The following is a 27,894-nucleotide window of genomic DNA, read 5'->3' as shown; positions in this document are numbered from 1 at the left end:
GTAGCATTTAATACTAACGAATGGAACATGTAACATTGTTCCCAAAGGTGGAATTACCAAAGAAAAGCATCAAATCCATTTTTATAATTACAGGCAGTTTTAGGATACTAAATTGTAGATTCTGCTACTCCTACCAGTTAAGCAAATTTTTTTTATTTTAAGCTTTGAAATCAATCTACTTTGATGGACTTTCTGCTTTTAGTGCCCGGATGAGTGGCATGGGGGATGGAAAACGTTCAATTTTAGAGGACCGTCCTGAAATCAATGGGGAGACTCTAGGGCCTTCTATCGTCCTTCCATCAGGAGTGTCTCTCAGTGCCATTGGTTTGCCACCTGGTCCTGCACGTGAAGCACTGCAGAAAGCTTTGGCTTCCCAAGAGACTGACAAGTATGAGATAAGCATTTTTGTCTTTGCATACCCACCCTTCCTTCCTTTTTTTTCCTTCCTTCCTTTTTTTCCTTTCCCTCCTTTTTTTTTTTCTTTTTTCCCCTTCCTTCCACACCTATTGTTTGTTTTTCTTTCAATTTTACCTATTTACATTTTGTTTTGTGTTCCTGATAATAGGAGTAATAACTGCCTTTTCTCTTCAGTTTAGCTCAGCAAAAGAGGGATCGCAGGAAGAAGATCCGCTACAACTCTCGGCAGCTCTACCTGAGTGTGAAGGCTGGCGAGCTCCAGAAAGTGCTGCTTATGCTAAGTGAGTAACTATAGATTTAATGCGGAATTAAACGACTTAATACTCACCTTTCCAATGGCCCCTTGTCAGCATTTTCTCCTGTAATTAGGTGTGTTCATTGGCTGGCGTGGGATGACATCACTTCTGCGTATGCGCAGGAGGCCATCATTCTAACACACAGACTTGTCTGGCTCTTTAAGCTGAGCTGCATTGGAGAAGACCGCAAGCAGGCAGCTAGTTGCATTTTATTGAAGAAGAGATATTGCATGTCTCTTCTGTGATAAAAAGCCTACCTGTGTGCTGCTTATTACAGCAGAACTTCAGTTGCACTTGAACAACCTTTTTTTTTTTTTTTTTTTTTTCTTCAGTGTTTGGCATGGAAAATAGATTTTTTTATCTTTCCGTGTTTTATACTCCTATAAAGTGGCAGATATTAATTGTTTTGACTATAGGCCAGCTCCTCTTGTTTGTTGGGTGCTTTGAGTCATCTGTCAGTTTCTGCTATTCCAGGAATCCATTGGTGAGATTTTCTCTGTGTTTTGGGTCTTCACATGTTCCCAACACCTGTAATAAAGCTGTGCCTTAAAGCTGCACTTCCAAGTCATTTTTCTTTTTTTTTTTGTTCACTGAGTATGATAGGATTCAGGTAGGTAATGTTTCTGCTGGCAGTTGGAACCCAACCCCCAGGAATTCATTTTTTTAATTGAAAACTCAGGATCATTGTAGAACCCCTGAATTAACCCTTTTGCTAGGCAGGAAGGGGTCAACAGGAGGGGCGATCAAAGGGTTAAATGTGTGCAGGAAGTGTTTTACTAGGGGGTGGGGGGGGTGTTTCACTGTAATCACACTGCTCTGGATGGCTGTGCACAGCAGTGTGCCTGAGCTGACAGGCAGGAGAACTGTAAACAAAACAGTCCTCCTCCCCATCGGTGATCGTCGGAAATCACCAGGCGCTGGCGAGTAATTACCGGCAAGGACCCAGTGATTGATGCCCATGAATGGTAGCGCGGGTAGGGCGCTTGCGCACCCCCTACCCGGAAATGCGAAATCACGTGATTTTGTGCACGCGTGCCGCCCTGTAGCAGTCGGGAGGTGGTTAAAGAAATTTTTTGTGGCTGTTCGTAATCACTTCTGGATCCAGTTTGGTGATATTACTGGCACTGGTTCTTAAGGCAATTTAAAAAAATAAGTGAATTTATACACATCTGTCCCCCTGCCCGTTCCTTCTTTCTCTTGCCAAGCTATGGCCTCCAGCAGAATCCCCACATGTGAATTAGTCAAATGCCTGGTTCCCTGTCACTGGGTGTGGGGGTTTATTTACTAAAACTGAAAAGTAGAAAATCTGGTGCAACTCTGCATGGAAACCAATTCGCTTTCAGGTTTTTTTGCCAAAGCCTAATTGAACATGCTGAAATCAAAAGCTGATTGGCTACTATGCACAGCTGCACCAGGTTCTGAGTTCATCAGTTTTAGTAAATCTCCACCACTGTGATTCTGTTCACCTGCCCCTACATCATTACAGCACTAAGTCTTGATGTAAGGGCCAGCTGATGGAACTACACAGCCAGGGACGGGGGACTCGGGAACTGACACCCCCAGAAGTGTCAGATGTCGACCACCCCCTCCTCCTCCTTAACAAACTACACTCCCTCGGCATCAGAGACTCCGCTCTCTCCTGGCTCTCCTCCTATCTATCCCAATGCTCCTTCAGCGTTACCTATAACGCTACCACCTCCCCCTCACTCCCCCTCTCTGTTGGGGTCCCCCAAGGCTCAGTCCTTGGGCCACTTCTCTTCTCCATTTACACCTCCTCCCTCGGCAAACAGATACACTCCCACGGCTTCAACTATCACCTCTACGCCGATGACATGCAAATTTATCTCTCCACCCCTCACCTCACCCCTTCAGTCCTTGTCCGTATCACCCATCTACTGAACGACATATCAGACTGGATGTCGCTCCATTTCCTCAAATTGAACCTTTCCAAAACCGAGCTCCTGATTTTCCCGCCAGCCCGTGCCCCCCCCCCCCCCCCTCTCCATCACGACCAACTACGCCACCATCAGTCCCACCCCACAAGCCAAAGTCCTAGGTGTCACTCTAGACTCAAACCTGTCCTTCCAACCCCATGTCCAATCATTGGCAAACTCATGCAGGCTCCACCTCCGCAACATCTCCAAAATACGTTCGTTCCTAACCTCAGACACTACTAAACAACTCATTCACTCCCTCATTATCTCACGTCTGGACTACTGCAACTCCCTTCTCACTGGCCTATCTCATCACAGACTATCCCCGCTTCAGTCTATCCTGAATTCTGCGTCCAGACTCATCCACCTTACCAACCGCTCCGCTTCTGCCACCCCTCTGTCATTCCCTCCACTGGCTCCCGATTGCCCAACGCATTCAATTCAAACTACTAACAGACATACAAAGCCATTCATAACGCTGCCCCAAACTACCTCACCGACCTGATACCCAAATACCACCCTACCCGTAATCTTCGCTCCTCACAAGACCTCCTACTTTCTAGCTCCCTGGTCTCCACCTCCCACGCCTGACTGCAGGACTTCTTCTTCAGGACTTCCCCCATCCTCTGGAACTCACTACCCCAATCCATCAGACTGTCACCTACCCTCCTCACCTTTAGGCGCACACTGAAAACCCATCTCTTCAGGGAAGCCTACCCCACCCTCACCTAACAGCCGATCTCCTCCACTCCTCCTACCACTCCATCCCCCACAGCCACTTCCTCCTGTACCACTATCCCCTCCCTCCTAGATTGTAAGCTCGTAAGAGCAGGGCCCTCGAACCCCTCGTGTTTTGCCTTGTTCCTGTATTGTCTCATGTTCTGTCCCCCAGTATAATGTGCAGCGCTGAGCAAACCTTTTAGTGCTATATAAATACTGTATAATAATAATATTTGGAGAGGCCTCAACTCTTCAAGGGAGCCAGTATTGGAAACGTGGTTGACAGGTGAGTATAAACGTGCTTCTTTAGCAGGTGGTGCGTCTTTAAATCTTTGTCAGAGTTGCTGTAATACGTTTCAGCCCCAAAGCCAGTATATGATATCAATAGCATCTATTCTTCCCATCTCCTCACTGGAGCACAGGCATTTGAATTCGCCTGTTTTATACATCAGTCACTGTAGCTCAAATTAAAAAGAAATGTATACTTTCATTATAGATGTTTCAGTTATTGGAGGTATGATTTTTTTCAAACTCCCTTAAGAAAGATGATAGTTTTAATCTGATCTGCTGGCTGTTTACAACTCCAGTAACTGTAAAAACAAAAAAAAAGTAACTTCTTTGTCCTTACTCTTTCCCTTCTCTGATGATTTGTCTCAGTGGATAACCAGGATTCCAGTTTCCTTAATGACCAGCAGTTGAAGAGGAGTCCACTGCATGCTGCAGCAACGAGAGGAAGTCTGGAGCTCTGCCATGTACTTGTGCAGGTGACTTTTCTTCCATCTTTTTCTGACCGTCAGATATGCTCTGCTGCATTTACATTTTGTGTCTTTCATATGCTTTGCTCTTCTGTCAGGCTGGTGCCAGTATAAACGCCACTGACAAAGTCCTGCGCACCCCTCTTCTTGAAGCTGTCGTGAACAATCATACAGAGGTTGCCAAATATCTATCTCAGCGTGGAGCATGTGTATACCACCAGGTAATGCCACTGGCTCACCACTTGCTCATCTCATCCTTTACTTTCTAGCTAGAGATCTCTTCCCTAGTCCTTCTAGTTTACAGTTTAATTAGTGGTATCCTGATCAAAACTGTTCTAGAACAATAATAATGACAACAGTATTAAAAATGTGTGTAATCCTGAAGGGTTAACGTCTCTCATTTGGTGCTCTGTTAACTCTGAAAGCCAGATACCATGTAAGCAGGTAATGTCCTCTGCTCTTTGCGTATGCTACACTCTTATCAGTTACAATTTCCCAGCAATCTTTGAGGACTACAGAACTCCACTCTCTGTTATAGGTGAGGGGACAATTATTGTAGCTCTGTTCCAGGGTGAAAACACACTTCTCCACAAAAGTACTATGATGAGTGAGTGGTTTCCTCCATGGACAGGGAGTGTTATTGGCAGGATCCCCAGGTGAAAGTAAAAGAAAAGTCTAAAAATCTTCAATATGACATTTGTCTTCCAAAAGTCATAAACGATGTTTCTGGTCAACCACTGATTACATGAATTCTTTCTTTCATAAGCTGACACTCACCTGTTGAACGATTGATTAAAGTGATACTAAAGTTTACTAAAGGAACTGAGTTAAGCAGTGCCCATTCAAATACAGACAGGGCTAGGGGCACAGAACCGGAAAGAGAGGGGGAATACTCAGGAGAGCCATGCTGTTTTGCAGTCAGGGCTGGATGCACTTGTAAAAAAGTTGATAAGGTGAAGCTCGAGTTGGGTTTCAAATGGGCCCTGATAAGGCAGAGAGGGCAGGTATCACCAGTGAGGTAGTATTTACTTTTAGTCTGAAGAACAGGCAGGGGGTAAATTAAATTCTCAAGAGTCCTGGGAATTTCTGGGTCTGGATAGTAATGCCACCCTCCTTTTGTAACCATATAGAATGGCAAAGATGAGATGATCAGGAGGGCATGTGCATAAATATTTTGGCAGAGAATTTCCTTTTTGTGTGTATTTACTTGTTTTTGTAGAACTGCCTTTTAACCTATTGACCTCTTTCAGGAAGAAGATGGCTCAACTTGTCTTCATCATTCAGCCAAGAGTGGAAATCTGGAATTGTTGAGCTTTCTGCTGGCTACAGGCCAAGTCAATGTCAATGCCCAGGTGAGAGCACAGCCATTATAAGCTTTTGGCTTTTAAACTCCTCATCAAAACCTTTCAAATTACCTGTCTGTGGTCTGTTTAGGATAATGGTGGTTGGACACCTATCATCTGGGCAGCAGAACACAAGCACATCGATGTCATTCGTACATTGCTGACTCGGGGGGCAGATGTTACACTGCAGGACAATGTGAGTATATGCCTTACTCTTAGGATCTGTGGTATTTGGGGTTTTTTTGTTTCCAGAATCATGGTTCAGAATTGATTTATCCTTTCCTGTGTAATAATCCTCTTATTTTTGGAATAAGAAATGGAATGAGACATATGCATACATAGTTACATAGTCTGGCTGAAAAAAGACAAAGGTCTATCCAGTTCAACCATTAAAAAAAAAGTTATAATCCTATACCCACAGTTGATCCAGAGGAAGGCAAAAAAAATCCAGCAAAGCATAATCCAGTTTGCTCCTACAGGGAAAAAAATTGCTTCCTGATTCCCCGAGAGGCAATCGGATATTCCCTGGATCAACTTTACCCCTAAATGTTAGTATCCAGTTATATTCTGTGTATCCAAGAAAGAATCCAGGACTTTTTTAAAGCAATCCACTGAGCTGACCAGAGCCAACTCTTGAGGGAGTCTATTCCACATTTTCACAGCTCTTACTGTGAAGAAACCTTTCCATGTTTTGGAGATTAAATTTCTTTTCCTCCAGACATAAAGAGTGCCTCCTTGTCCTCTGTGATGACCTCAGGGTGAATAGCTCTACACCGAGTTCACTATATGAACCACTGATGTATTTATACATGGAGATCATATCCCCCCCCTATGTTTTTTACATGGAGATCATATCCCCCCTTATGTATTATACATGGAGATCATATCCCCCCTTATGTATTATACATGGAGATCATATCCCCCCTTATGTATTATACATGGAGATCATATCCCCCCTTATGTATTATACATGGAGATCATATCCCCCTTAATCTCCTCTTCTCAAGAGAGAATAAATTCAGTTCCTCTAATCTTTCCTCATAGCTGAGCTCCTCCATGCCTCGTATCCGTTTAGTTGCCCTTCTCTGTACTTTCTCCAGTTCCCCAATGTTTTTTTGTGAATTGGTGCCCAAAACTGAACTGCATATTCCAGATGAGGTCTTACTAATGATTTGTACCAGGGGAAATGATATCTCTCTCTGGAGTCTATACCTCTTTTAATACAAGAGAGGATTTTGCTTGCTTTAGAAGCTGCAGCTTGGCATAACATCCTGTTTTAAAGAAGACTTTCTCCAGCAATCTTCCTGGACAACAAACCTGAGAGACAATTGGCTCTTCCCGAACAGGAACACAATCCAACAAGTAGTGGAAAAAACCCATCCACCCGCTTGTTCCTCAGTTTATATTAATATTATTATACAGGATTTATATGATGCCAACAGTTTGCGCAGCACTTTACAATCTAAAGGGAAGACAGTACAGTTACAATACAATATAATATAAGAGAGCTAAGAGGGCCCTGCTTACAATCTAATAAGGTGGAGCAAGTGGTACAAAAGGTTATATAACTGTGGGGGATGAGCTGATGGAAGTGATAAAAGTCCAGGTAGTTGGAGGCATGACAAGCTTCTCTGAAGAGAGAAGTTTTCAGGGATCATTTAAAGGCAGCCAGAGTAGGAGATAGCCAGACAGACTGAGGTAGAGCGTTCCAGAGGATGAGAGAGACTCTGAAGAAGTCCTGGAGATGAGTATGGAAGAAAGAGACCGAACTTGAGAGCAGGAGGTCTTGGGAGAATCGGAGAGGACAGCTTGGGTGATACAGATTGTGTTTCCTACTGGCAGGCAGCGCAGTGTTTGTTGTATTTTCCCCTGACTGGATGGCCGTTGAGTTGGAATGTCTTTCTGAGTGGATCTGCGAAGCTAAGTGGGCTGTACTGTGCTTTACACACATTCCGTTGGGAGCTTTTTTGAGTTCTTTAGTCCCTTCCCACCATAACCTATGCAGTATACTATTACCGTGTGATAATTACATTTACTGTAAGAATAAGCAGAAATACCAAGTGAAATAAACCCAGACATTTTTTTTACTGGATGTTTTATACCAAAAAAGCGCAACAAATAAAAAATGCAGAAGCAAATACCACCAAAAGCTCCATTTCTGGGGAAAAAAATGACACAAATTTCATTTGGGTACAGCGTTGCATGACCGTGCAATTGTTAAAATAATGCAGCGCCGTGTCGCAAAAAATGGCCTGGTCAGGAAGGGGGGTAAATCCTCTGGAGGGCAAGTGGTTAAAGCCAGTCTGGAAAGCGGCTTATGCATGCCTTTCCTTACTCCCCTGCCGCTCCTTAGTGGAGCTTATACAGCATGTAGGGCTCTCTCTCTGTCCCCTGAGAAAGTGATGGGCCAATCACCAAACACCAGCGCAGTCACACAAGAAAAAAGTCAGCTGCCCACCTTTTACTCAAAATATACCCAAATATACCGGGCATGTTTGCCTGCTCCCAGCGGTAATGTAAGCAGTTGTGGAGCAAAGGGAATGTAAATATAGGCGACCGTAGGGACTAGTCATACGTTGAACCTTTTCCTTTGCTCTTAACCACTTCCCGCCCACTTGATGTCATATGACATTGTGAACTTTGAGTGGAGATATCTGGATGCTGCTTGAAGCTACAAGCATTGTCCAGATATCATATTTTTTTTTTTTTTTTTTTTTAGCCAGCAGTTCCCTGCAATGCAAAAGTGATCCTAGCGGCTCAATAGCTGATGGATTCCCTTTTACAGGTGGCAGAAGGGAACGTTCCACCCCCCCACCCCCTCCGTCCAATGGCACTTCTCTATGCTCTCCCATGCAATTGGGGAGCTGGAGATCCGATCTGACGGCGGTGGTTTACCATAGACCTGGCTGTGGACCAGATGATTCCTGGGAGGCCACTTTCGACACTGGAAGATGTAAACAATGACATTTTTTTTGCTCGAAAGCTTGAGATCAATTTTATTTTTTTATTTCCTGCTTTCCAGCATAGAAGAGAGATGTGTGGGGTCTTATAGACCACAGATCTCTCCATAAAGAGGAACTATCATGCCTTATTCCTATTACAAGGGATCTTTAAATTTCTTGAATTAGGAATAAAAGTGATTAAAAAAAAAATAAAGAAACAATGTAAAATAATATGATTATTAATAATAACGATTTTAAAGCGCACCCATCCCCTAGATATGTAGGTTGTGCCCGTATATGTAAATTGCGTTCGAACCACACATATTAGTTATCACTGCAAACGTTATAGCGAGAGAATTCTAGCGCTAGACCTCCTCTGTAACTCTAAACTGGAACCCTCTAAAAAATATTTTGAGGCATCACCTATGGAGATTTTCAAGTAACATACACTGCTCAAAAAAATTAAAGGAACACTTTGAAAACACATGAGATCTCAATGGGGAAAAATATGCTGGATATCTATACTGATATGGACTGGGTAATGTGTTAGGAATGTAATGATGCCCCATCATTTGATCGAAATGAAAATTATCAACCTACAGAGGACTGAATTTAAAGACACCCCGAAAATCAAAGTGAAAAAATGATGCAGCAGGCTAGTCCATTTTGCTGAGATTTCATTGCAACAACTCCGAATGGTACTCAGTTTGTGTGGCCCCCATGTGCTTGTATGCATGCCTGACAACGTTGGGACAGGATCCTAATGAGACGGCGGATGGTGTCCTGGGGTATTTCCTCCCATATCTGGACTAGGGCATCGCTGAGCTCCTTGACAGTCTGAGGTGCAACCTGGCGTCGTCGGATGGACTGAAACATGATATCCCAGAGGTGTTCTATTGGATTTAGGTCAGATGACCATGGGGGCCATTCAATGGTATCAATTCCTTCATCCTCCAGAAACTGCTTGAGTATTCTCACCAAATGAGACTGGACATTATCGTGCACCAGGAGGAACCCAGGACCCACTGCACCAATGAAGGGTCTGACAATGGGTCCAAGGATTTCATCCCGATACCTAACGGCAGTCTGGGTTCCACTATCTAGCCTGTAGAGGTCTGTGCATCCTTCCATGGATATGCCTACCCAGACTATCACTGACCCACCACCAAAATAATCATGCTGAACGATGTTACAGGCAGCAAAACGTTCTCCATGGCTTCTCCAGACCCTTTCACGTCTGTCACATGTGCTCATGGTGAACCTGCCCTCATCTGTGAAAAACACAGGGCGCCATTGGCGGACTTGCCAATTCTGGTGTTCAATGGCAAATGAAATAAAAGAATCTGAATAGATCTCTAGCTATGTGTGATTATCCTAAAATCGGTTCTGTTCTCGCTGTTTTACTAACCTGACCGCTTATTATTTTAAAACGGAAACCTTCATTTGGTTTGCAAATATTAAAGATTCTATCAGCAAGAATGAGTTGGATTCCTTACATTTAAAGAGCACCTGTCATTTTAGATCCATCATGGCAGCGCCTGTTAGCGAACATCCACTCCCCTGCTGCTGCCACATCCCTCATCTTGTATCACTACCACATCACCAGCTGTCCGATTTAAAGTGAATGGGACTGTCGGTGAGTCAACAGCGGGTCGGAGAAGGAGATCCTGCGGGACAGAGATGACAATTGCTCTTTAAAAATTTTTTCAGTCGAGCCTTTTCACTAGTGATTTAAATCAAATCCACCCTGACCTACCAGATCAATATCCCAGGAGTTTAATTGACTTGATGCTATACTTTAATTAAAAAGTGTTCCTTTTAATTTTTTGAGCAGTGTAGTTTAGCGCCATTTTACGACTGTGTGCAATTTTAAAGCGTGACACGTTTGGTATCTATTTGCTCGGTGCAACATCATGTTTTTTATATTTTAACAAAAAATTGGGTTATATATTTTTTAGTTTTGTTTATTCATTAAAGTGTATTTTTTCCAAAGAAATTAAGTTTAAAAAATTGCTGTGCAAATACCATGTGACATAAAAAAAAATTGCAACGTCCGCCATTTTATTCTCCAGGTTCTCTGTTAAAAAATATATATATATAATGCTTGGGGGTTCTGAGTAAATTTTTTAGCAAATAAATGAGGATTTTTACATAGAGAAATGCCAGAATTGGCCTGGGCGGAAAGTAGTTAAAATGCTAAATACAGGTTCATTCTAAGGGACATTAGTGGTGCTAATAGAAAATGTTTACTTACTGAAAATTATACAATGATATCCTTTAATGGCAAGCTTTGTTTGTGTAAGGGGTGGAAACATTACTCTGTATCTGTGCACTACACTACACAGTTCAACAGCAATAAAAGATGTTTCAGGACAACTTCTGTAATGTATTTCATCTCTTACTCAGGAGAAGAACATCTGCCTGCACTGGGCATCCTTTACCGGCAGTGCCGAAATTGCAGAGGTTCTCCTCAATGCACAGTGTGACCTACACGCCGTTAACTTCCATGGAGACACGCCCTTGCATATTGCAGCCCGGGAGGGCTTCATCCAGTGTGTCAAGTGAGTACCCAACTTTGTTGCCAAGATACTCCTTTTGACAACCAGTATGCCAAAAAGAAAAAAGGCAAGCAGTTTGTGAAATTGTAAAAATGCACAGCATGTTTCCAAACATTCCATTTTTTTTCTAGCTAATGATGCCCCTTTCAAACCTGCTTCTGAAGCAGCCGCTATATACTATATTTTTCGCTCCGTAAGATGCACCTAGGTTTTAGAGGAGGAAAACAAGAGAAAAAAAATATTCTGAGCCAAATGGTGTACTACAATATTTAAAAAAATATAACTGATTAATATTTCAACCATGTAAAGTGAACAGCAGTCAACAATGTCATTAAGAACCATCATCACTGCCATTAACAAATGAGGAGAGACTTAAAGGTCTTCCTGATTACTGGGCACCCCCCCCCCCTCATAAAGTCCCTACAGTGCCCTGTTACATCCCCCCCGAATAACAAATGATCTGCAGAGGCACCATACATCCAGGTACATAGTACAAAAAGAACTACAGCTCCCAGCATCTGCACTGGCATCTTACTTTACAGAAGGCTGCAGGCTAGAGGAGGCAGGGGGCGCAGTACCTGCGGTGACATGCGAGGAGTGGGAGGACCTCCGGGGACAGGCGGCACAGCAGAGTGGAATGGGACCAGACCTTACTGTAAAGCAGACCACGGGCCAGGGGAGGGGGGAGCAATGCCCTGCAGTGACATGCCCGCTAGGGGGAAGAACTCTGAGGACAGGTCGCACCTGCAAACCGGAGTGGGGTCGGGCCGGACTTCACTGTAGAGCAGGCTGAGGGTTCGGAGAGGGGAGTGCACTGCCTGGCAGTGACTTCCTGGGAGGATAAGGAGCAACGGAGAGAGTCCGGGGACAGGCTGCACGCTGCAGTGGGATGGGACAGCCCGCGGCGAGAGGGAGCTCCACTTAAGAGTCGAGCGCTGGTTCTAAGTCCTAACACGGCGGTGGGGAGGGGGGGGCATCTCTGGTCAATATTCGCTCCATAAGACGCGCAGACATTTTTCCCCATGTTTTGGGGTGAAAAAAGTGGGTCTTATGGAGTGAAAAATACTGTATTCTATTGCTTCTTTGCAAGTGTGGTGCTTGCGCTAAACTATGGATCTTCAAAGTAGTAGACCTACAGTTGTGTTCAAAATAATAGTAGTGTGTTGAAAAAAAGTGAATAAAGCTCAAAATCCTTCTAATAGCTTTTATTTCCATCCACACAAATGCATTGGGAACACTACACATTCTATTCCAAATCAAAACATGAAGAAAAATATATCAAATTTGTGTTGTTCCTCTAAAAAAAAATTGAAGAAAAGTGAATATTAGACGGTTCAAAAAATTGCAGTGTTTGAAGATTTTGCTTTCCTTTGAATCAATTAATGAATATTTAGTTGTATAAGCACTGTTTCTGAGAACTGCTGTACATCTGTGTTGCATGGAGTCAACCAACTTCTGGCACCTGTGAACAGGTATTCCAGCCCAGGATGATTGGACTACATTCCACAGTTCTTCTTTATTTCTTGGTTTTGCATTTTTGATGTCACCCCACAAGTTTTCTATTGGATTAAGATCCGGGGATTGGGCTGGCCACTCCATAACGTCGATCTTGTTGGTCTGGAACCAAGATGTTGCATGTTTACTGGTGTGTTTGAGGTTGATGCCTTGTTGGAACACCCATTTCAAGGGCATTTCCTCTTCAGCATAAGGCAGCATGACCTCTTCAAGTATTCTGATGTATTCAGACTGATCCACGATCCCTGGTATGTGATAAATAGGCCCAACACCATAGTATGAGAAACATCCCCATATCATGATGCTTGCACCACCATGCTTCACTGTCTTCAGTGTACTGTGGCTTGAATTCAGTGTTTGGGGATCGTCTGACAAACTGTCTCCGGCCACTAGACCCAAAAAGAACAATCTTACTTTCATCAGTCCACAAAATGTTGCGCCATTTCTCTTTAGGCCAGTCAATGTGCTCTTTGGCAAATTGTAACCTCTTCAGCACGTCTTTTTTTCAACAGTGGGACTTTGCGGGGGCTTCTTGCAGATAACTTGGCTTCACATAGGCGTCTTCTAATTGTAACAGTACTCACAGAGAACTTTACACCTTCTTTGATCTTCCTGGAGCTGATTGTTGGCTGAGTCCGCGCCATTTTGGCTATTCTTCTATCCATTCGAATGGTAGTTTTTAGCTTTCTTCCACGTCTTTCAGGTTTTGGTTGCCATTTTAAAGCATTTGCGATCATTTTAGCTGAGCAGCCTATCATTTTCTGCACTTCTTTATATGTTTTTCCCTCTCCAATCAACTTTTTAATCAAGGTACGCTGTTCTTCTGCACAATGTCTGGAACGACCCATTTTCCTCAATTTCAGAGAGAAATGCACTGTAACCAGCATGTACAACATTTGCTGCCTTCCTTCCTTAAATAAGGGCAATAATTGCCACCTGTTTTTCCAAGAATGAATGACCTCACTAATAGAACTTCACACTGCTATTATTTTGAACATGCCCCTTTCAATGAGTGATACAATGACACAGAATCAGCAGCATACATGTCATGACTGTTGGGTCTGTTGGATTTCTATTACTCTACTACACCTGCTATTATTTTGAACACAACTTTATATCATTGACTAGTTTCCCTTTTTAAAAAGCATGGAGTTTCAGTTATAAAGTTGTAGTAAACCCTCACATGTACCCAGTGGAGTGACTGGATTCAGGTGATACACAGAAATGAAACAAATCCTCCTACATAAACTGTACCTGTTTATCTGCAGTCTTTTCTTTGCATCTGTTCAAACTCCAGAATTTATAAAGCTAGTCTGAGGGTTCCTAAATAAAAAATGCAGCAGAGAGCTTAAAGAGGAGTTCTGGCCACCCCTCCCAAAAATTAAGTCAGCATCTGCAAATACTGTAGCGGCTGACTTTTAATATTATGTCACTTACCAGTCCAGGGTTTCAGCGGTGTCCTCACCTTGAGCCGATTCTTCAGTCTGGTGCTGGCGCCACCATCTTGACTAAGGGAAACTGGCTGTTTCCTACTGCACATGCGCAAATCGCACTGCGTTTTGTGAATAAGCCGCAGTCCTCTGGGACCTGTGAAATATCCAAGAGGGCTGCACTGGGAAGAAGAGCCACAGGAAACTGAGCCGGAAGTGAGAGCGGGTACCTGTCAAAACCAGGTACCTACTGCTCCCCGCGCCCCAAAAGGGTGGAACTCTGCTTTTAGTTACACTATGCAGAGCTCAGTGAGGAAAGCTCTGAGAGCTGATTGGAGGGAAGGAATGCATCTCCCTTCACACAGCTCACAGGAACAGAGCTGAGGCTTTCACTCTGCTGGAGATCCCTCCCCATCACCATTTTTCTCTTGGTGTCAGAAAAACTTGTCGGAAGTGACTCATGCTGATAGCAAAGGAACAAAGCAGCAGACAGTACACACTATAGCTCAGTGGTCTCCAAACTGTGGGCCGGGGGCCTGGATATAGCCCTTTGCTAGCCTTTATTTGGACCTTGGTGCACTATTCCTCCCGCTTTCACCATTGATGGGTCACTATTCCTCCCACTGACACCATTGATGGGTCACTATTCCTCCCACTGACACCATTGATGGGTCATTATTTCTCCCACTGACACCATTGATGGGTCATTATTTCTCCCACTGACACCATTGATGGGTCACTATTCCTCCCGCTGACACCATTGATGGGTCACTATTCCTCCCGCTGACACCATTGATGGGTCACTATTCCTCCCGCTGACGCCATTGATGGGTCACTATTCCTCCCGCTGACACCATTGATGGGGCACCATTCCTCCCGCTGACACCATTGATGGGGCACCATTCCTCCCGCTGACACCATTGATGGGGCACCATTCCTCCCGCTGAGACCATTGATGGGGCACCATTCCTCCCACTTGACACCAAGGATGGGGCACCATTCCTCCCACTTGACACCAAGGATGGGGCACCATTCCTCCCACTTGACACCAGTGATGGGGCACCATTCTTCCCACTGATACCAATGGTGGGTCACTATTCCTCCCACTGACACCAGGACATTGTTTTCTACTCCCACTGGCTACCCTGAAGTTTGAAGGACCATAAACTGACCCTTTGTAGAAAGTTTGGAGACCCCTGCTATAGAGGGATATACTTTGTTCATATTTCATGTCTGAAATTTTCAACCACTTTAATTTGAAGCTTCTAAAAACCAAACCTTTCTATTGTCCTTTTTAGTCTTTTCCTGTCTCGTGGGGCCGACACAGAAACGCGTAACAATGAAGGCGACACACCATGTGACCTTACACTGGAGCACACTGATGTCTGGTACGCCTTACAGCTCAACCGCAAGATCCGGCAAGGGATTCAGAACAGAGCTGTGCGCACTGAGAGGATTATCAGCAGGTGGGTTGGTAGAGGTGGTTGGGTAATCGGTGTGGTTTTATGTACGCTAGCAATGGATGAAGTTAAGGCTGTTTTGTTTGTTTTTTTTTTCCATCACTGGGGTATACTTTTTATACTCAGTGGAGTAAAACCTGATCTGTGGAGTGATTACTGCAGCAGCAATATTGATATCAACACTTTCTTTCATTTACACACAGGGATATTGCACATGGCTATGAAAACTTTCCTATCCCTTGTGTGAATGGTGTGGATGAGGAGCTTTGTCCAGATGACTATAAATATGTATCGGAGAACTGTGAAACATCAGCCATGAGCATCGACCGCAATATCACCCACCTCCAGGTATTGCATGGCCTCTTTTTCTTTCATTTTCCAACATACTTTCTGCGTCTCACTTACTCTTTCTCTGTGTACAGAACTGCAGCTGCCTGGATGACTGTTCATCTAGTAACTGCCTGTGTGGACAGCTGAGCATCCGATGCTGGTATGATAAGGTGAGAGATTGCATTAAGTCATTATTTCTAAGTTTGTATGGAGTCAGCGGGGTATGGGCCCCTTTCCTAGGTGGTGGATCAATAATTGGAAGGAAGGGGAGGCTTTTAGAATCTCTATTCTTGTAACTTCCCTTGATTCCTATTAGGCCACAGTTCTAGTCAGTGGATCTGATGTATCAAATATGTGTAAATAAAAAAAAAAAAACGTTGGGCGCCCATAGCAGTTTAGTACTTAATTTTCATAGTTTAACCCCCCTGCGCTTAAGGATTAAACAAATGTTAACGCCTAAGCACAATTTTGCAGCTTTGACATGTGTTAGTAAAACTGTACATATCATCACTAGTTTGTATATCTGGGTGTTTTATACCTTGTTTTTTTAAGGACAAGTTTTTTTTTTTTTGTTTTTATTTGAACATAGCTGTGAATTTTTTTTGTTACTACCATAACCTACCACCAAAGAACAACCTATTATAAATTCTCCTGCTCCAGGCAGTCGCAGCAATACCATATATGTGTGTTGTATGTACCCCTAGTACAGCCCAGAAACAATGGTGTGCTTTTTTTTTCTATCCTACCTAAAATACACTGATACTAATTAATAAAAAAAAAAAAAAAAAAAAAAAAAATCTTGCCCAAAATATACTGACCTTTGACTTTTCTTGACCCAAACACTAACCCTGGCACTCACCTAGACCAAACCATGAGTTAGGTATTTTTTTCTTTATATTATTTTTAATATTATTACATACTGTTTTTCTCTGTGCAAGGATGTATCCCTCAGTACAAGGTATCTTTCCTCTGCATTCAGAGAGAGAAATATGGGTGGGCTTTACAGTGACCGATCACTATGATAGCCTTTGATTGGCTATCACAGCGATCATGTGACTCTGAGTTCTGGATCCTGATCGTTAGTATGGAACTTGGAGCTCCCAGTGAGACCCTGGTCTCTGTGCTGGGAGTGCACTGTATGGCGCACTTCCAGCACAGAGACGCACTGATATGTGGCCCCGTGGCAAAAAGCCCAATCCAGTGAGGCCGCATTTATGTGTATGCTCAGCGCCATGGGGTTAAGTTAGAAAATGTAAGGTCTTTCACCTTCCCATTTTTATTTTTAACATTTTTTCCTATCAGGATGGTCGTCTGCTTCAGGAATTCAACAAGATTGAACCTCCGCTCATTTTTGAATGTAACCAAGCCTGTGCCTGCTGGCAAACATGTAAAAACAGAGTGGTACAGAGTGGCATCAAGTAAGTATACAAAACACAATGCTGACAGTGATGCTTCCTGAGCTGTATTGGGAGTGGTCAATTATAACACAAGTCCTGAACTGATTTAACAGATCACAGCATGGGGGAAGAGCACAGACCTGTAGATATTAGGTTAGTGTAAGAGGGATAGATTAATGTTAAGAATTAGAACAAAGGTTAGGGTTTAGGAATTAAGAGTTGAGTTGTTGTTTTTTTTCTTTTTTTAGTCTTCATATTTAGGTTTGCTATTTGCGTGAACGTCATGCTGAATTAACCGCTTCTTGACTGCCCTATAGCAGAACTCCTGCTACAGGGAGGCAGGGCTGCGCAAAATCGTGCGTGTGTGTGTATACGTGATTTTGCAGTTCCGGGTAGGGGGCACGCACGCTGTTTTATCCATGCCGCCATCGGCGGCTACAGCTGTCGATCATCTGGTCCCAGACGAAGATTCCCCACCCGGCGACCGCTGAGGAAAACTGACAGGGGAGAGGTTTGTATGCAAACAGTACAGATCTCTCCCCTGTCAGCACCAGTATGGTGCTTTGTATTGCTCTGCATAGCAGAACAATACAAAGCAGCATGCTTACACAGTAAAACAGAACACAGTTAACCCTTTGATTGCCCAAAAAGTTAACCCCTTCCTTCCCAGTCATTAGTACAGTGTTGGTGCTTTTTTTAGCACTCATCAATGTATGCGTGTCACTGGGGATGTCAGTGGCAGTTATTCAGTTCCCCCCAGTGTCAGAATGCCCACCACAGTCCTGCTGAAAGTGGCTGATCGCCGCCGTTACTAGTATTAAAAAAGAAAAAAAAAAAATCTAGTATATATACCGCCATTTGTAGATGCTGTGACTTTCACATAAATCAATTCATTTACACGTATTGGGATTTTTTTTTTATAGCAAAGACACGTTGCAGAATACATTTTGGCCTAACTTTATGACGAAATTTGATTTTTTTTTTTTTTTTTCTTTTTAATTTTTTACTGGATATGTTTTATAGCAAAAAGTTAAAAATATTGTTTGGTTTTTTGTTTTTTTTTGGGTGCAGCTCTACATGACCGCGCAATTTGTCAGTTAAAGTAACATAGCGCCGTATCGCAAAAAATGGCCTTGTCAGGAAGGGGGGGGGGGGGTGATTCCTCTGGAGGGCAAGTGGTTAAAATGGCACTTCACCCTATAAGGGAAGCTCTGCTTTATGTCCTTTTAACATTTTTGGAGGGGAGCAGGTACCTAGTTTTGGTAGGTACTCGCTCCCACTTCCGGTTCTGGCACTCCCGTTCCCACCCGCAACCTCCTGGGACATATCACGTTAGGCCACGAGGCTTCAGGACCATTCACGCAGTGCGGCTCACACATGCCCAGTAGAAAGCCAGCTATGAAGCCGCAAGGAGTCACAGCCAGCTTCTCACATTAAATGTGTTGGTACCAGGGACCCAAAGAACCAGGCCGGGTGAGGTCAGTGTGTTTTTTTTTTTTTTTTTTTTTTCGTTTTTTTTTTTTTTTTTTAAGTCAGCAGCTACAGTATTTGTAGCTGCCGACTGTTAATTTTCTGCAAAAACCCTGAAGGTCCTCTGTAACAATTTTTAGTTTTTTGATTCACCGGCCTGATTTGAGTATACAGCGAGTAAAGTCAGCAATGACTATGGGAACATGTTACATGTTCCACCCTAAAAGCAGCTGAACATGTAACATGTTCCCAAAGGTGAACTTATCCTTTTACGTACTGCATACATCTCAGGCTGTTTTGACAAAGTTCTGACACTACTCATTGCTATTGGTCAGTAAAGCTGCCTATCATAGTGATGTGTCAATAGCAATGGGTGGCTGATTCAACCTGCTAGTTCACCCAAAGCTTTGAGTAAAACTGTGTTCATATCATTTTGATGTAAATAGTAAAACTGACCTAGGATCTCCATCTGGCATTCAAAAGGTTTTGGTGCAGCTTGTGTGGTTTGTTTTACATTTGCTAGTGGAATCTATAGTTGGGTGAATACTTGTATCTCTGCAGTCAGCTAGAGGACTTCTCTCCTGCAGGGTCCGGCTCCAGTTATATCGTACAGCGAAAATGGGTTGGGGAGTGAGAGCTCTACAGGACATTCCACAAGGATCTTTCATCTGCGAGTAAGTGTTTCACGTGTACCACTGTTCTCCTAAAGGGTTGTTTTCCTGTTAAAGAGAATCTGTCACAAAGAAAAGTAGCTGCAGAAGAAACCACTGGGGAAAGGTGTGTTTATGTAACTCCCAGGCCTCCAATCTGTTCAGGGCAATGATGCTGAACCTGTTCAGCTTTACTGTAATTATCGCCACTGCCCTGAAACTGGATAGCAGACTGGGAGTGAAGAGAATGGTATATTCTATTAGGCATTGGATGCTTTTCTTAGATACCATTTTCTTTTAATTCCACATTTTTTTTATCTATGGACATCTTATATCACTATGCCACCCGTTTTTATTGCCCAGTCCCTGTTAGGCACAATGCAGCAACATCAGTGGCGGACTGACAACTCATGGGGCCCCCGGGCAATAGGGGATCATGGGGCCCCTGTGTCCTTGCCCAAACTCAAAAAAGCCTATGAAAAAGGTACCAGGGGCATCTCATGGGGCGCCCTACTGACTCCCGGCCCTCGGGCAGTGCCCGAGTTTTCAAATGGTCAGTCCGCCCCTGAGCAAGATACTCTCCTCTACCGTGATGTCAGTTTCCATTGTATGCAATATGGCTAAAACTTTGTGGACACCTGTCTATCGGACCTATGTGAGCTTGTTGAGTATTACTTACCAAAACGTTGGGCATCAATATGGGGTCATAGCACAGAAAACTGATCAAACCATGTCATTTATGGAGCTTGCTTTTTACACGGGCACAGACATGCTGAGACTTTTGACCTTATAGTGTATGTTTGTTGGGTCATTTCTTGACTTTTGCAGGCTCATGGCTACACAGAATGCCCCACCTGATCACTTTGGGGTTTTACATTTTGTTCCTTTCCTCCTGTATTCTAATCCAGATTCCTATTTCCTGCTGCAGATATGTAGGAGAGTTGATTTCAGATGCAGAAGCAGATGTTCGAGAAGATGATTCCTATCTGTTTGATCTGGACAATAAGGTCGGTACCTGCTTCAATATTTGATGTTTAAGGAATATTGCAAAAAAAAAGCAATGTAAATGTAATTGCAAACTTTTTTTTGTAAAAAAACATAACCGCTCTGTGAAATGGAATTGTACAAAGTTTTCCCTGAATCTCCTCTTCTCTGGTCCCCTGCCAGTGCTCCTGGCTCCTCCTCTCAGTCCAATGCCCCCATAGAAGGCCCCTTCCTATGGGGGTACTCATGCGGGCTTGCTCCCAAGCCCCGCTGCCTGCATCCATAGACACAGACAGCGGGACTCAGCCCCACTCTCTCGTCACTGGCTTTGAGTGACAGCAGTGGGAGCCAATGGCACATTAAATCCATCTTGCACAGCGCTGGATTGAATGAGGGCTGAGATTAGTATAATAGGAGGGGGAGATGTTTAACCTTTATAACCACTTTAATATCTGAAATGGCTATGGAAAATTACCCTTCTATGCTCTACAACTCTTCTGTGACAATAACATACAGCTGTGGTGTCTGTTTGTACGTTCCACATGCATATGTCTTTGAACATGGGCCAATTTAAATGGCTGCTCCTTTTACATGTATTTCTTTAGGCCTTGCTTTCACTAAGAATGTTCTATCTTGCTCAATCTTGGAGCTGTCATAATTTTTGAGAATGTTCTTGTCTGTATATTTTCGTCTGTTTTAGCATGGAAAGGACATAACTGACCGTTACTTCCTCTTCATTGCAGTTTTCTTTTTTTTCACTAACCGTAAAATTTGTAGTTCCCACAGAAGGAAGCAAATGTGTGTACCCTCCCCCCTAAGTGACAATTTGCCATTTAAAGGGATGCTAAACTCTAGATGTTCATTGTAGAGCACAGCAGATCTCTAAGGTATATGCTCTACCCCTAGCAGGATAGACCGTGCATTGCCTGTGTAGATTGTAGTCTGGAGTTTCCATGCTTGACTGCATAGAGATGCAGGTTTCATATTGGCACACTGTCTTGAGAGACTTCATACATACAAGTGTCCATGTAACTGGGCCTGAGGAAAAGGAAGATAAGGGCTTATGTCAAAACTCAACAAATCCCAGGTCACCATGGTGACTGGAAATTGCATCCTGGCGCCTGGGCTACACTACAGCAACAGTCTGGATTTGGTCCCCCCCATGTGTTCTATCCCACGTCCCCTCCCTGTGGGTGCACAGACCAGGACGTCGGGCTTGCTGATAATTGAGGCCGCGGCTGTGCAGTCTGTTGAAGCAGGATAAAGTGCTTGTTTGTGAGAACTGGTACCCTCCTTTGATGGGTGGGGCAGTAATGAGTGCAGGGCACCTGTCATTCTGACGGAGGGCTTCCCTTGCTTTTTCTCACTGCCCGCCCACCTCTGACATCTCCTTTGACAGCTGGGTGCTGGGATTGAGGTTGCAAACTTGATCTGGTGCCCTTTCTCTACCACCCGTGAGTGGACGGGGAGTGTGGGGCAGCTGGCTATGGCTTAATTTCCCTTTTATCCACTCCCTCCCCCCATTAAGAGGGAAACGTAGGTTTGAGTTGGGTAACAGAACAGATCCAACCTGATTATCAGTGCCGCCTATTGGTGCCCATCAGTGCAGCCTCATCAGCGCACATCAGTAAAGGAGAAAAATTAGTTATTTGCAAAATCTTATAACAGAACCTAAAAAAAAAGTTGTTTTGACTGGTTTTTGGTCTTTTTTCGTTTAACACCAGGTGTGAGTAATTCCTATTGCCCGACGCCCCGGACATGCAGTTTCGTGTGCTGGGCAGGTGAATTGGCTCCTAGATTCAAAGCAGATTTGTCAAGCCCTGTCTTATGTCATAGCAGGGCAGTGGGCCAAGCCTCTTATTACAGATCATAATACAAGTAATTTATGTAGATTTTTGATTTCACCAAGCAGTGGGTAATTTAGTTTGCAATACCGGAATGTCTGTATGTTTTTTGTATGCAAAGTCTGGGTTACAAAAAATGGATGACTGAAATTTGTAGCATATGCAGCACAATGGAACTGTCTCCTCTTTTTTTCCTCAGGATGGAGAGGTATACTGTATAGACGCCAGATACTATGGGAACGTCAGCCGTTTTATTAACCATCTGTGTGAGCCCAACCTCATTCCAGTGAGAGTTTTCATGTCCCACCAAGACTTGCGGTTTCCTCGAATTGCCTTCTTCAGTGGAAAGGATATCAAAGCGGGAGAGGAGCTTGGGTAAGAGAGAAGGCGACGATGCCCTTTTAAAATGAACAACTGTAATTTCAGAATATAACGGGACCGCCCTGAGTATAGGTTTCAACATAAACATGTTACCTGTAAAGACAAGTGAAAATACTTACCTTTCCTCCTGTCCACACCACAGAATGCTGCTTTGTTTCTGAGGAATCGTCCCCTGGGGTCTGCTAGGAAAACAAACATTTTTGGGAATGCCAATCTCCTTTTTTGTTTTGTTTTTTCTTTTGCTGGTCTAACTGGTTCCTCTAGCCAACTTGAAGGAACACAATGACTGACACTCCCGGAAGTGTTGCTTTCCTAGCAGAGCTCATAGAACGATTTTTCAGCATTGAAAAAGTTGTTTGGCAGGGTGTGCAAAGGTATATCCCAGGGGTCTCCAAAATTTCCAAGCAAAGGGTCAGTTTACTGTCCTTCAGACTTTGGTGGGCCGGTCTGTGGCCAGTGTGAGTAGAAAATGCATTGGGAGTAAATGCCCCATCATTAGTATCAGTGAGAGGAATAGTGCTGCTTTAGTTAAGTGCCTTGTATCCATGGCAGGACTACTGCCTTCAAGGGCCGGATATAGGCAAGCAAAGGGCCACATCCAGCTTCCGGGCCACAGTTTGGAGATCATTGATATATACAATGCCTTGAAAAAGTATTCATACCCCTTGAACGTTTCCACATTTTATCATGTTACGAAAAAAAAGTAAATGTATTTTATTGGGATTTTATGTGATAGACCAAGCATTTTTTACCAATAAATATGTGAAAAGTGTGGCGTGCATTTGTATTCAGTCCCCCGGAGTCAATACTTTGTAAGACCACCTTTTGCTGCAATTACAGCTGCAAGTCTTTTTGGGGATGTCTCTGCCAGCTTTGTACATCTAGATTTGAATTTTTTTCCCATTCTTCTTTGCAAAATAGCTCAAGCTCTGTCAGATTGGATGGAGGACGTCTGTGAACAGCAATTTTCAAGTCTTGCCACAGATTCTCAATTGGATTTAGATCTGGACTGTGACTGGGCCATTCTAACACATGAATATGCTTTGATCTAAACCATTCCATTGTAGCTCTGGCTGTATGTTTAGGGTCGGTCGTTGTCCTGCTGGAAGGTGAACCTTCTCTTCAATCTCAAGTCTTTTGCAGACTCTTAACAGGTTTTCTTCTAAGATTGCCCTGTATTTGGCTCCATCCATCTTCCCATCAACTCTGACCAGCTTCCCTGTCCCTGCTGAAGAAAAGCATCCCCACAACACCATGCTGCCACCACCATGTTTCACGGTGGAGATGGTGTGTTCAGGGTGATGTGCAGTGTTAGCTTTCTACCACACATAGCATTTTCCTTTTAGGTTAAAAAGTTCAGTTTTGGTCTCATCTGACCAGAGCCCCTTCTTCCACATGTTTGCTGTGTCCCCCACATGGCTTCTCACAAACTGCAAACGGGACTTCTAATGGATTTTTTTCAACAATGGCTTTCTTCTTGCCACTGTTCCATAAAGGCCAGATTTGTGGAGTGCATGACTATTTATGTATTATTACAGGTACTAATATAGCACTGTCAATTTATGCAGCGCTTTACATATATATTGTACATTCACATCAGTCCCTAACCCTCAAGGGGTGTACAATCTAAGGTCCCTAACTTACATTCATACATACACATACTAGGGCCGATTTAGACAGGATCCAATTAACCTACCAGCATGTCTTTGGAGTGTGGGAGGAAACTGGAGTACCTGTAGGAAACCCATGCAGGCACAGGGAGAACATGTAAACACCAGGCATGTGGTGCCGTGGTTAGGATTTGAACCAACGACCTTAGTACTGCCAGGTGGAAGTGCTAACTATTTAGCCACTGTGCTGCCCAATAGACTAATAGTTGTCCTGTGGCTGCTTCTCTGATTAATGCTGTACTTGCCTGGCCTGTCAGTTTAGGTGGACGGCCATGTCTTGGTAGGTGGGCAGTTATGCCATACTCTTTCATTCCATGAGATATTCAAAGCTTGGGATATTTTTTTGTAACCTAACCCTGCTTTAAACTTCTCCACAATTTTATCCCTGACCGGTCTAGTGTGTTCCTTGGCCTTCATGATGCTGTTTGTTTACTAATGTTCTCTAACAAACCTCTGAGGGCTTCACAGAACAGCTGTATTTATACTGAAATTAAATTACACACAGGTGGACTCTATTTACTAATTAGGTGACTTCTGAATGCAGTTGGTTCCACTAGATTTTAGTTAGGGGTATCAGAGTAAAGGGGGCTGAATACAAATGCACGCCACACTTTTCAGAGATTTATTTGTAAAAAATGTTGAAAACCATTTCTCATTTTCCTTCCACTTCACAATTATGCGTCACTTTGTGTTGGTCTATCACATAAAATCCCAATAAAATACATTGACGTTTTTGTTTGTAACATGACAACATGTGGAAAATTTCAAGGGGTATGAAGACTTTCAAGGCACTGTATGCACTTCTTTTGTAATTCTTAGATTTTGTGACAGGGTCACTTCAAAATGTGTGTGTATGTTATAAATTTTTGTTTTATATTTGCTAACCGACACGTGTCTGTCCTCTTCAGGTTTGACTATGGTGACCGTTTCTGGGACATTAAGAGCAAATACTTCACATGCCAGTGTGGCTCTGAGCGGTGTAAACACTCAGCCGAAGCGATCGCTCTGGAGCAAAGCCGCCTCGCCCGATTGGAGGTTCCTGAAACAGTGCCAGTGCCCGTTCCCCCTCAGAATGTGTGATGCCATTAGACTCTAAACTGGGCTTCACTCATACAGCCGACACCATTCTTTTATGACCCTTGTAAGGGACTTGTATGGTGTCACTCCATTCAGCTACTTCCTGCCATGACCCCAGCAAACCGTCTCTTATCTCTTGTCCAAGTAGCAGTCCTGAAACCAACAGTCTATTACCCATTCTCTTGCCACATCGTTGTCTTGTAAATCGTCCAGTCTCACAAATAAAAATAAAGATTGTGACTTTTTTTATATATATAAACAAATATTCATTGTTTGTAGCGTATATATGGAGCATGATGTCCCTCAACTGTAAAGTATTACAGATGTCAGATCTCATATTTTCTGTGAATGGATGCAAGCCAGAGGCATTTATAAAGGTCACAAAACATCTAGGTGAATGTTAAAATAGTAAAATGACTTCATATCCACCTAGACGTAATGCTAGCTGGTTTTCAAATTGTGTAATAAAGTGTACCTAAATTCCAGAACAAAAATGTAAAATATTATCGCATGCCAGTACTCTGTGGTGCCTGCATTTGTTTTCATTTTCTCCCTATATTTTCAGCTGGTGATCCTGCCAGTAATACACTTCCAAAACTAGCAAACACCTCATTTTAACCTCCTTGGCGGTATGATTCTTTCCGATTTTTGGTGCTGAAAGCGGTACCGGTTTTTTGCATGGAAATATGTAGTTTTTTATTGTAGACTGTAATTTTTAGGAATAACTCACTGAAATCTGTCCGAACAAGAGTCTAGTAAACATTCCGGATATGATAAAACTTGAAACACGAAATCATAAATTATAATTTCATAATCATAAAAAATAATAAATTTAATTCAATAATATAATCAAACCAAAAACACTGAAATTTGAAATACAGAGGCAAATTCGCACATCGCTGAGCAAAGTCGCAAAATCGTTTTCAGTGTCTGATGACGAATTTCTCCACGAATCATTATCACTCAATTCTGCAAGTGGTTCTGATTTACTATCGCTGTTCTCTAGCTGGTCTAAAACCGCTTTTGACGTAAAGGGATGCTCTTTGGACGCCATGGACTTTTCTAAGTTTCCAGGCAGAAAGAACAGTCAAAATGCAGGCAGAGCACAGGACAAAGCAGTAGGGACAAAATATATGTGAAAAATTTCAAATTTGCCGCCGGTTCCGGCGCCCGTACGTCCCGACGTCACAGGGACTGGAAGCCGGATGCCGGGATCGGCCGGAGGAGATGGCCGGGGACACATCGCAGGAGCGAAGGACAAGGTAAGTGCTGCAGGGACTCCCTATACAGCACCGCATGGTAAGCCCGAGTGTAGCTCGGGGTTACCGCTCTTGGTACTCAAATTTTACCCCGAGCTACACTCGGGAATACCGCTAAGGAGTTTAATAACATGGGGAGGTATTCTGTAGTCCACAGGTGATCTGGGCATGGCTGATAATATGCTGCTTGAGTTAACTTTGCAGAATCAATGGACAGCACTAGATTTCTAGCAGAAGCAACAGGTATTTTTTTGGCATTCAAACACATACAGAACACTGGTATATTTAGCTGACCGGATGGAAACAAATAATTGTTAGGATTTACTTTAATGCTGGTGGGGTTTGGGAAGCTTTGTTCACATGACTTTTTTTTGTTTGTTTTCAATATACAGAATTGCAAACATCTTTATGTTTGGGTTACTGTAGAGCAGGGGTGTCTAACTCCAGTTTATCGCAGGCCGCATCAGCATTATTATCATAAAGGTCAGTTGTAGCGGTAAGACTAGATGAAAAGACAATGCTTCAATAATGTGTGACTGTTACTGAAACTTAAATAGTGAAGGCCCAATCCAATACCATATTAATCACAATAACACTGGTAGGTGTCATCCCTATAATTATGTAAAAGTGTACAGAAAACTGGAAAGATTGGTACTTTGATTATACCTTACCGGTGTTCTAGAACGGGTTAAAATTTCGAGTCCAGACCTAGCCAGGCACAAACCTTACTCGTGTCCCCCGCGACGGTGGTGAGCGGGCCTCTAGTCCTCCACAGCAGTGGAGAGCGTGTCTCCTCTCAGCATAGGCGAGCAGACCTCTCCTGCATGTGTCCCCTCAGCGGCGCTGCCACTGTAGTGGCGATGCTGCGGAAACCGGAATTTGTAAACCGGAACTTGGCTTCACAATGACGCTTGGAGCGCATGTGCAGTCGCTCCATGCTTCTTCATCTGTGCTCGCAGCCGCTCACCACAGAGGAATTTCTCCTCGCATTTGGCGAGCGGCTTTTTCAAGCCCTGTTCTAGAAAGCTAAATAACAATATTAGATACAAATAATTAAAATTCAGTAAACTACATCTCGTGTCCTGAACATAAGAGTTATATTGTCTCATCTCCGTGCTTTGCAGTTTCTTCAGGACATTGTTATGTATACGGCTTCAAAACAAAGTAAGTAAAAATATTTCACCTGAAAATAAAATATAACATAAGTAAACAAGGTCTTACCAGATGTTATTGGCACAGTGACAGGCAGATGACCAGTTGCATTATTTCCCTGCTTTACTGTAGGAGCATGAAAGTTGTAGCTGGGCCGCATGGACATCTGGGCCCTATTCTAACTAAATAGCCATCAATTTTGAAGGGCTCCCAAACGCACGCACATGCACTGTGCAATTTGATGCGATACCTTTCTGAAACCGTGCAACGATGTGTGTTTTGAGGCTCGTTTTACTGCTTAATCAATCTT

General features: G+C 43.3%; 1 protein-coding gene across 3 annotated transcripts in view; it reads left to right on the top strand.

Annotated features, from left to right (window-relative positions):
• The window catches only part of EHMT2 (euchromatic histone lysine methyltransferase 2), a 44,677-nt gene extending 19,241 nt beyond the window's left edge, over nucleotides 1-25,436 (top strand). For all 3 annotated transcript variants that reach the window (XM_089693404.1, XM_089693405.1, XM_089693403.1), the window contains 15 exons: nucleotides 203-388; nucleotides 592-698; nucleotides 4,025-4,131; nucleotides 4,221-4,343; nucleotides 5,373-5,474; nucleotides 5,557-5,661; nucleotides 10,814-10,968; nucleotides 15,209-15,376; nucleotides 15,574-15,718; nucleotides 15,793-15,870; nucleotides 17,003-17,118; nucleotides 19,155-19,241; nucleotides 20,146-20,224; nucleotides 22,245-22,420; nucleotides 25,005-25,436. In XM_089693404.1, coding sequence (XP_089549530.1) covers nucleotides 203-388; nucleotides 592-698; nucleotides 4,025-4,131; nucleotides 4,221-4,343; nucleotides 5,373-5,474; nucleotides 5,557-5,661; nucleotides 10,814-10,968; nucleotides 15,209-15,376; nucleotides 15,574-15,718; nucleotides 15,793-15,870; nucleotides 17,003-17,118; nucleotides 19,155-19,241; nucleotides 20,146-20,224; nucleotides 22,245-22,420; nucleotides 25,005-25,176 — 1,906 coding nt within the window. In that variant the 3' untranslated portion in view covers nucleotides 25,177-25,436. The remainder of the gene's footprint in view (nucleotides 1-202; nucleotides 389-591; nucleotides 699-4,024; nucleotides 4,132-4,220; nucleotides 4,344-5,372; nucleotides 5,475-5,556; nucleotides 5,662-10,813; nucleotides 10,969-15,208; nucleotides 15,377-15,573; nucleotides 15,719-15,792; nucleotides 15,871-17,002; nucleotides 17,119-19,154; nucleotides 19,242-20,145; nucleotides 20,225-22,244; nucleotides 22,421-25,004) is intronic.
• Nucleotides 25,437-27,894: the final 2,458 nt, after the last annotated feature.

This window comes from Staurois parvus, unplaced genomic scaffold (assembly GCF_062004578.1).
Source record: "Staurois parvus isolate SC_StPar_1 unplaced genomic scaffold, SC_StPar_1.0 ptg000631l, whole genome shotgun sequence".
Lineage (NCBI taxonomy): Eukaryota > Metazoa > Chordata > Amphibia > Anura > Ranidae > Staurois > Staurois parvus.
This window is presented reverse-complemented; position numbering and strand designations above follow the sequence as displayed.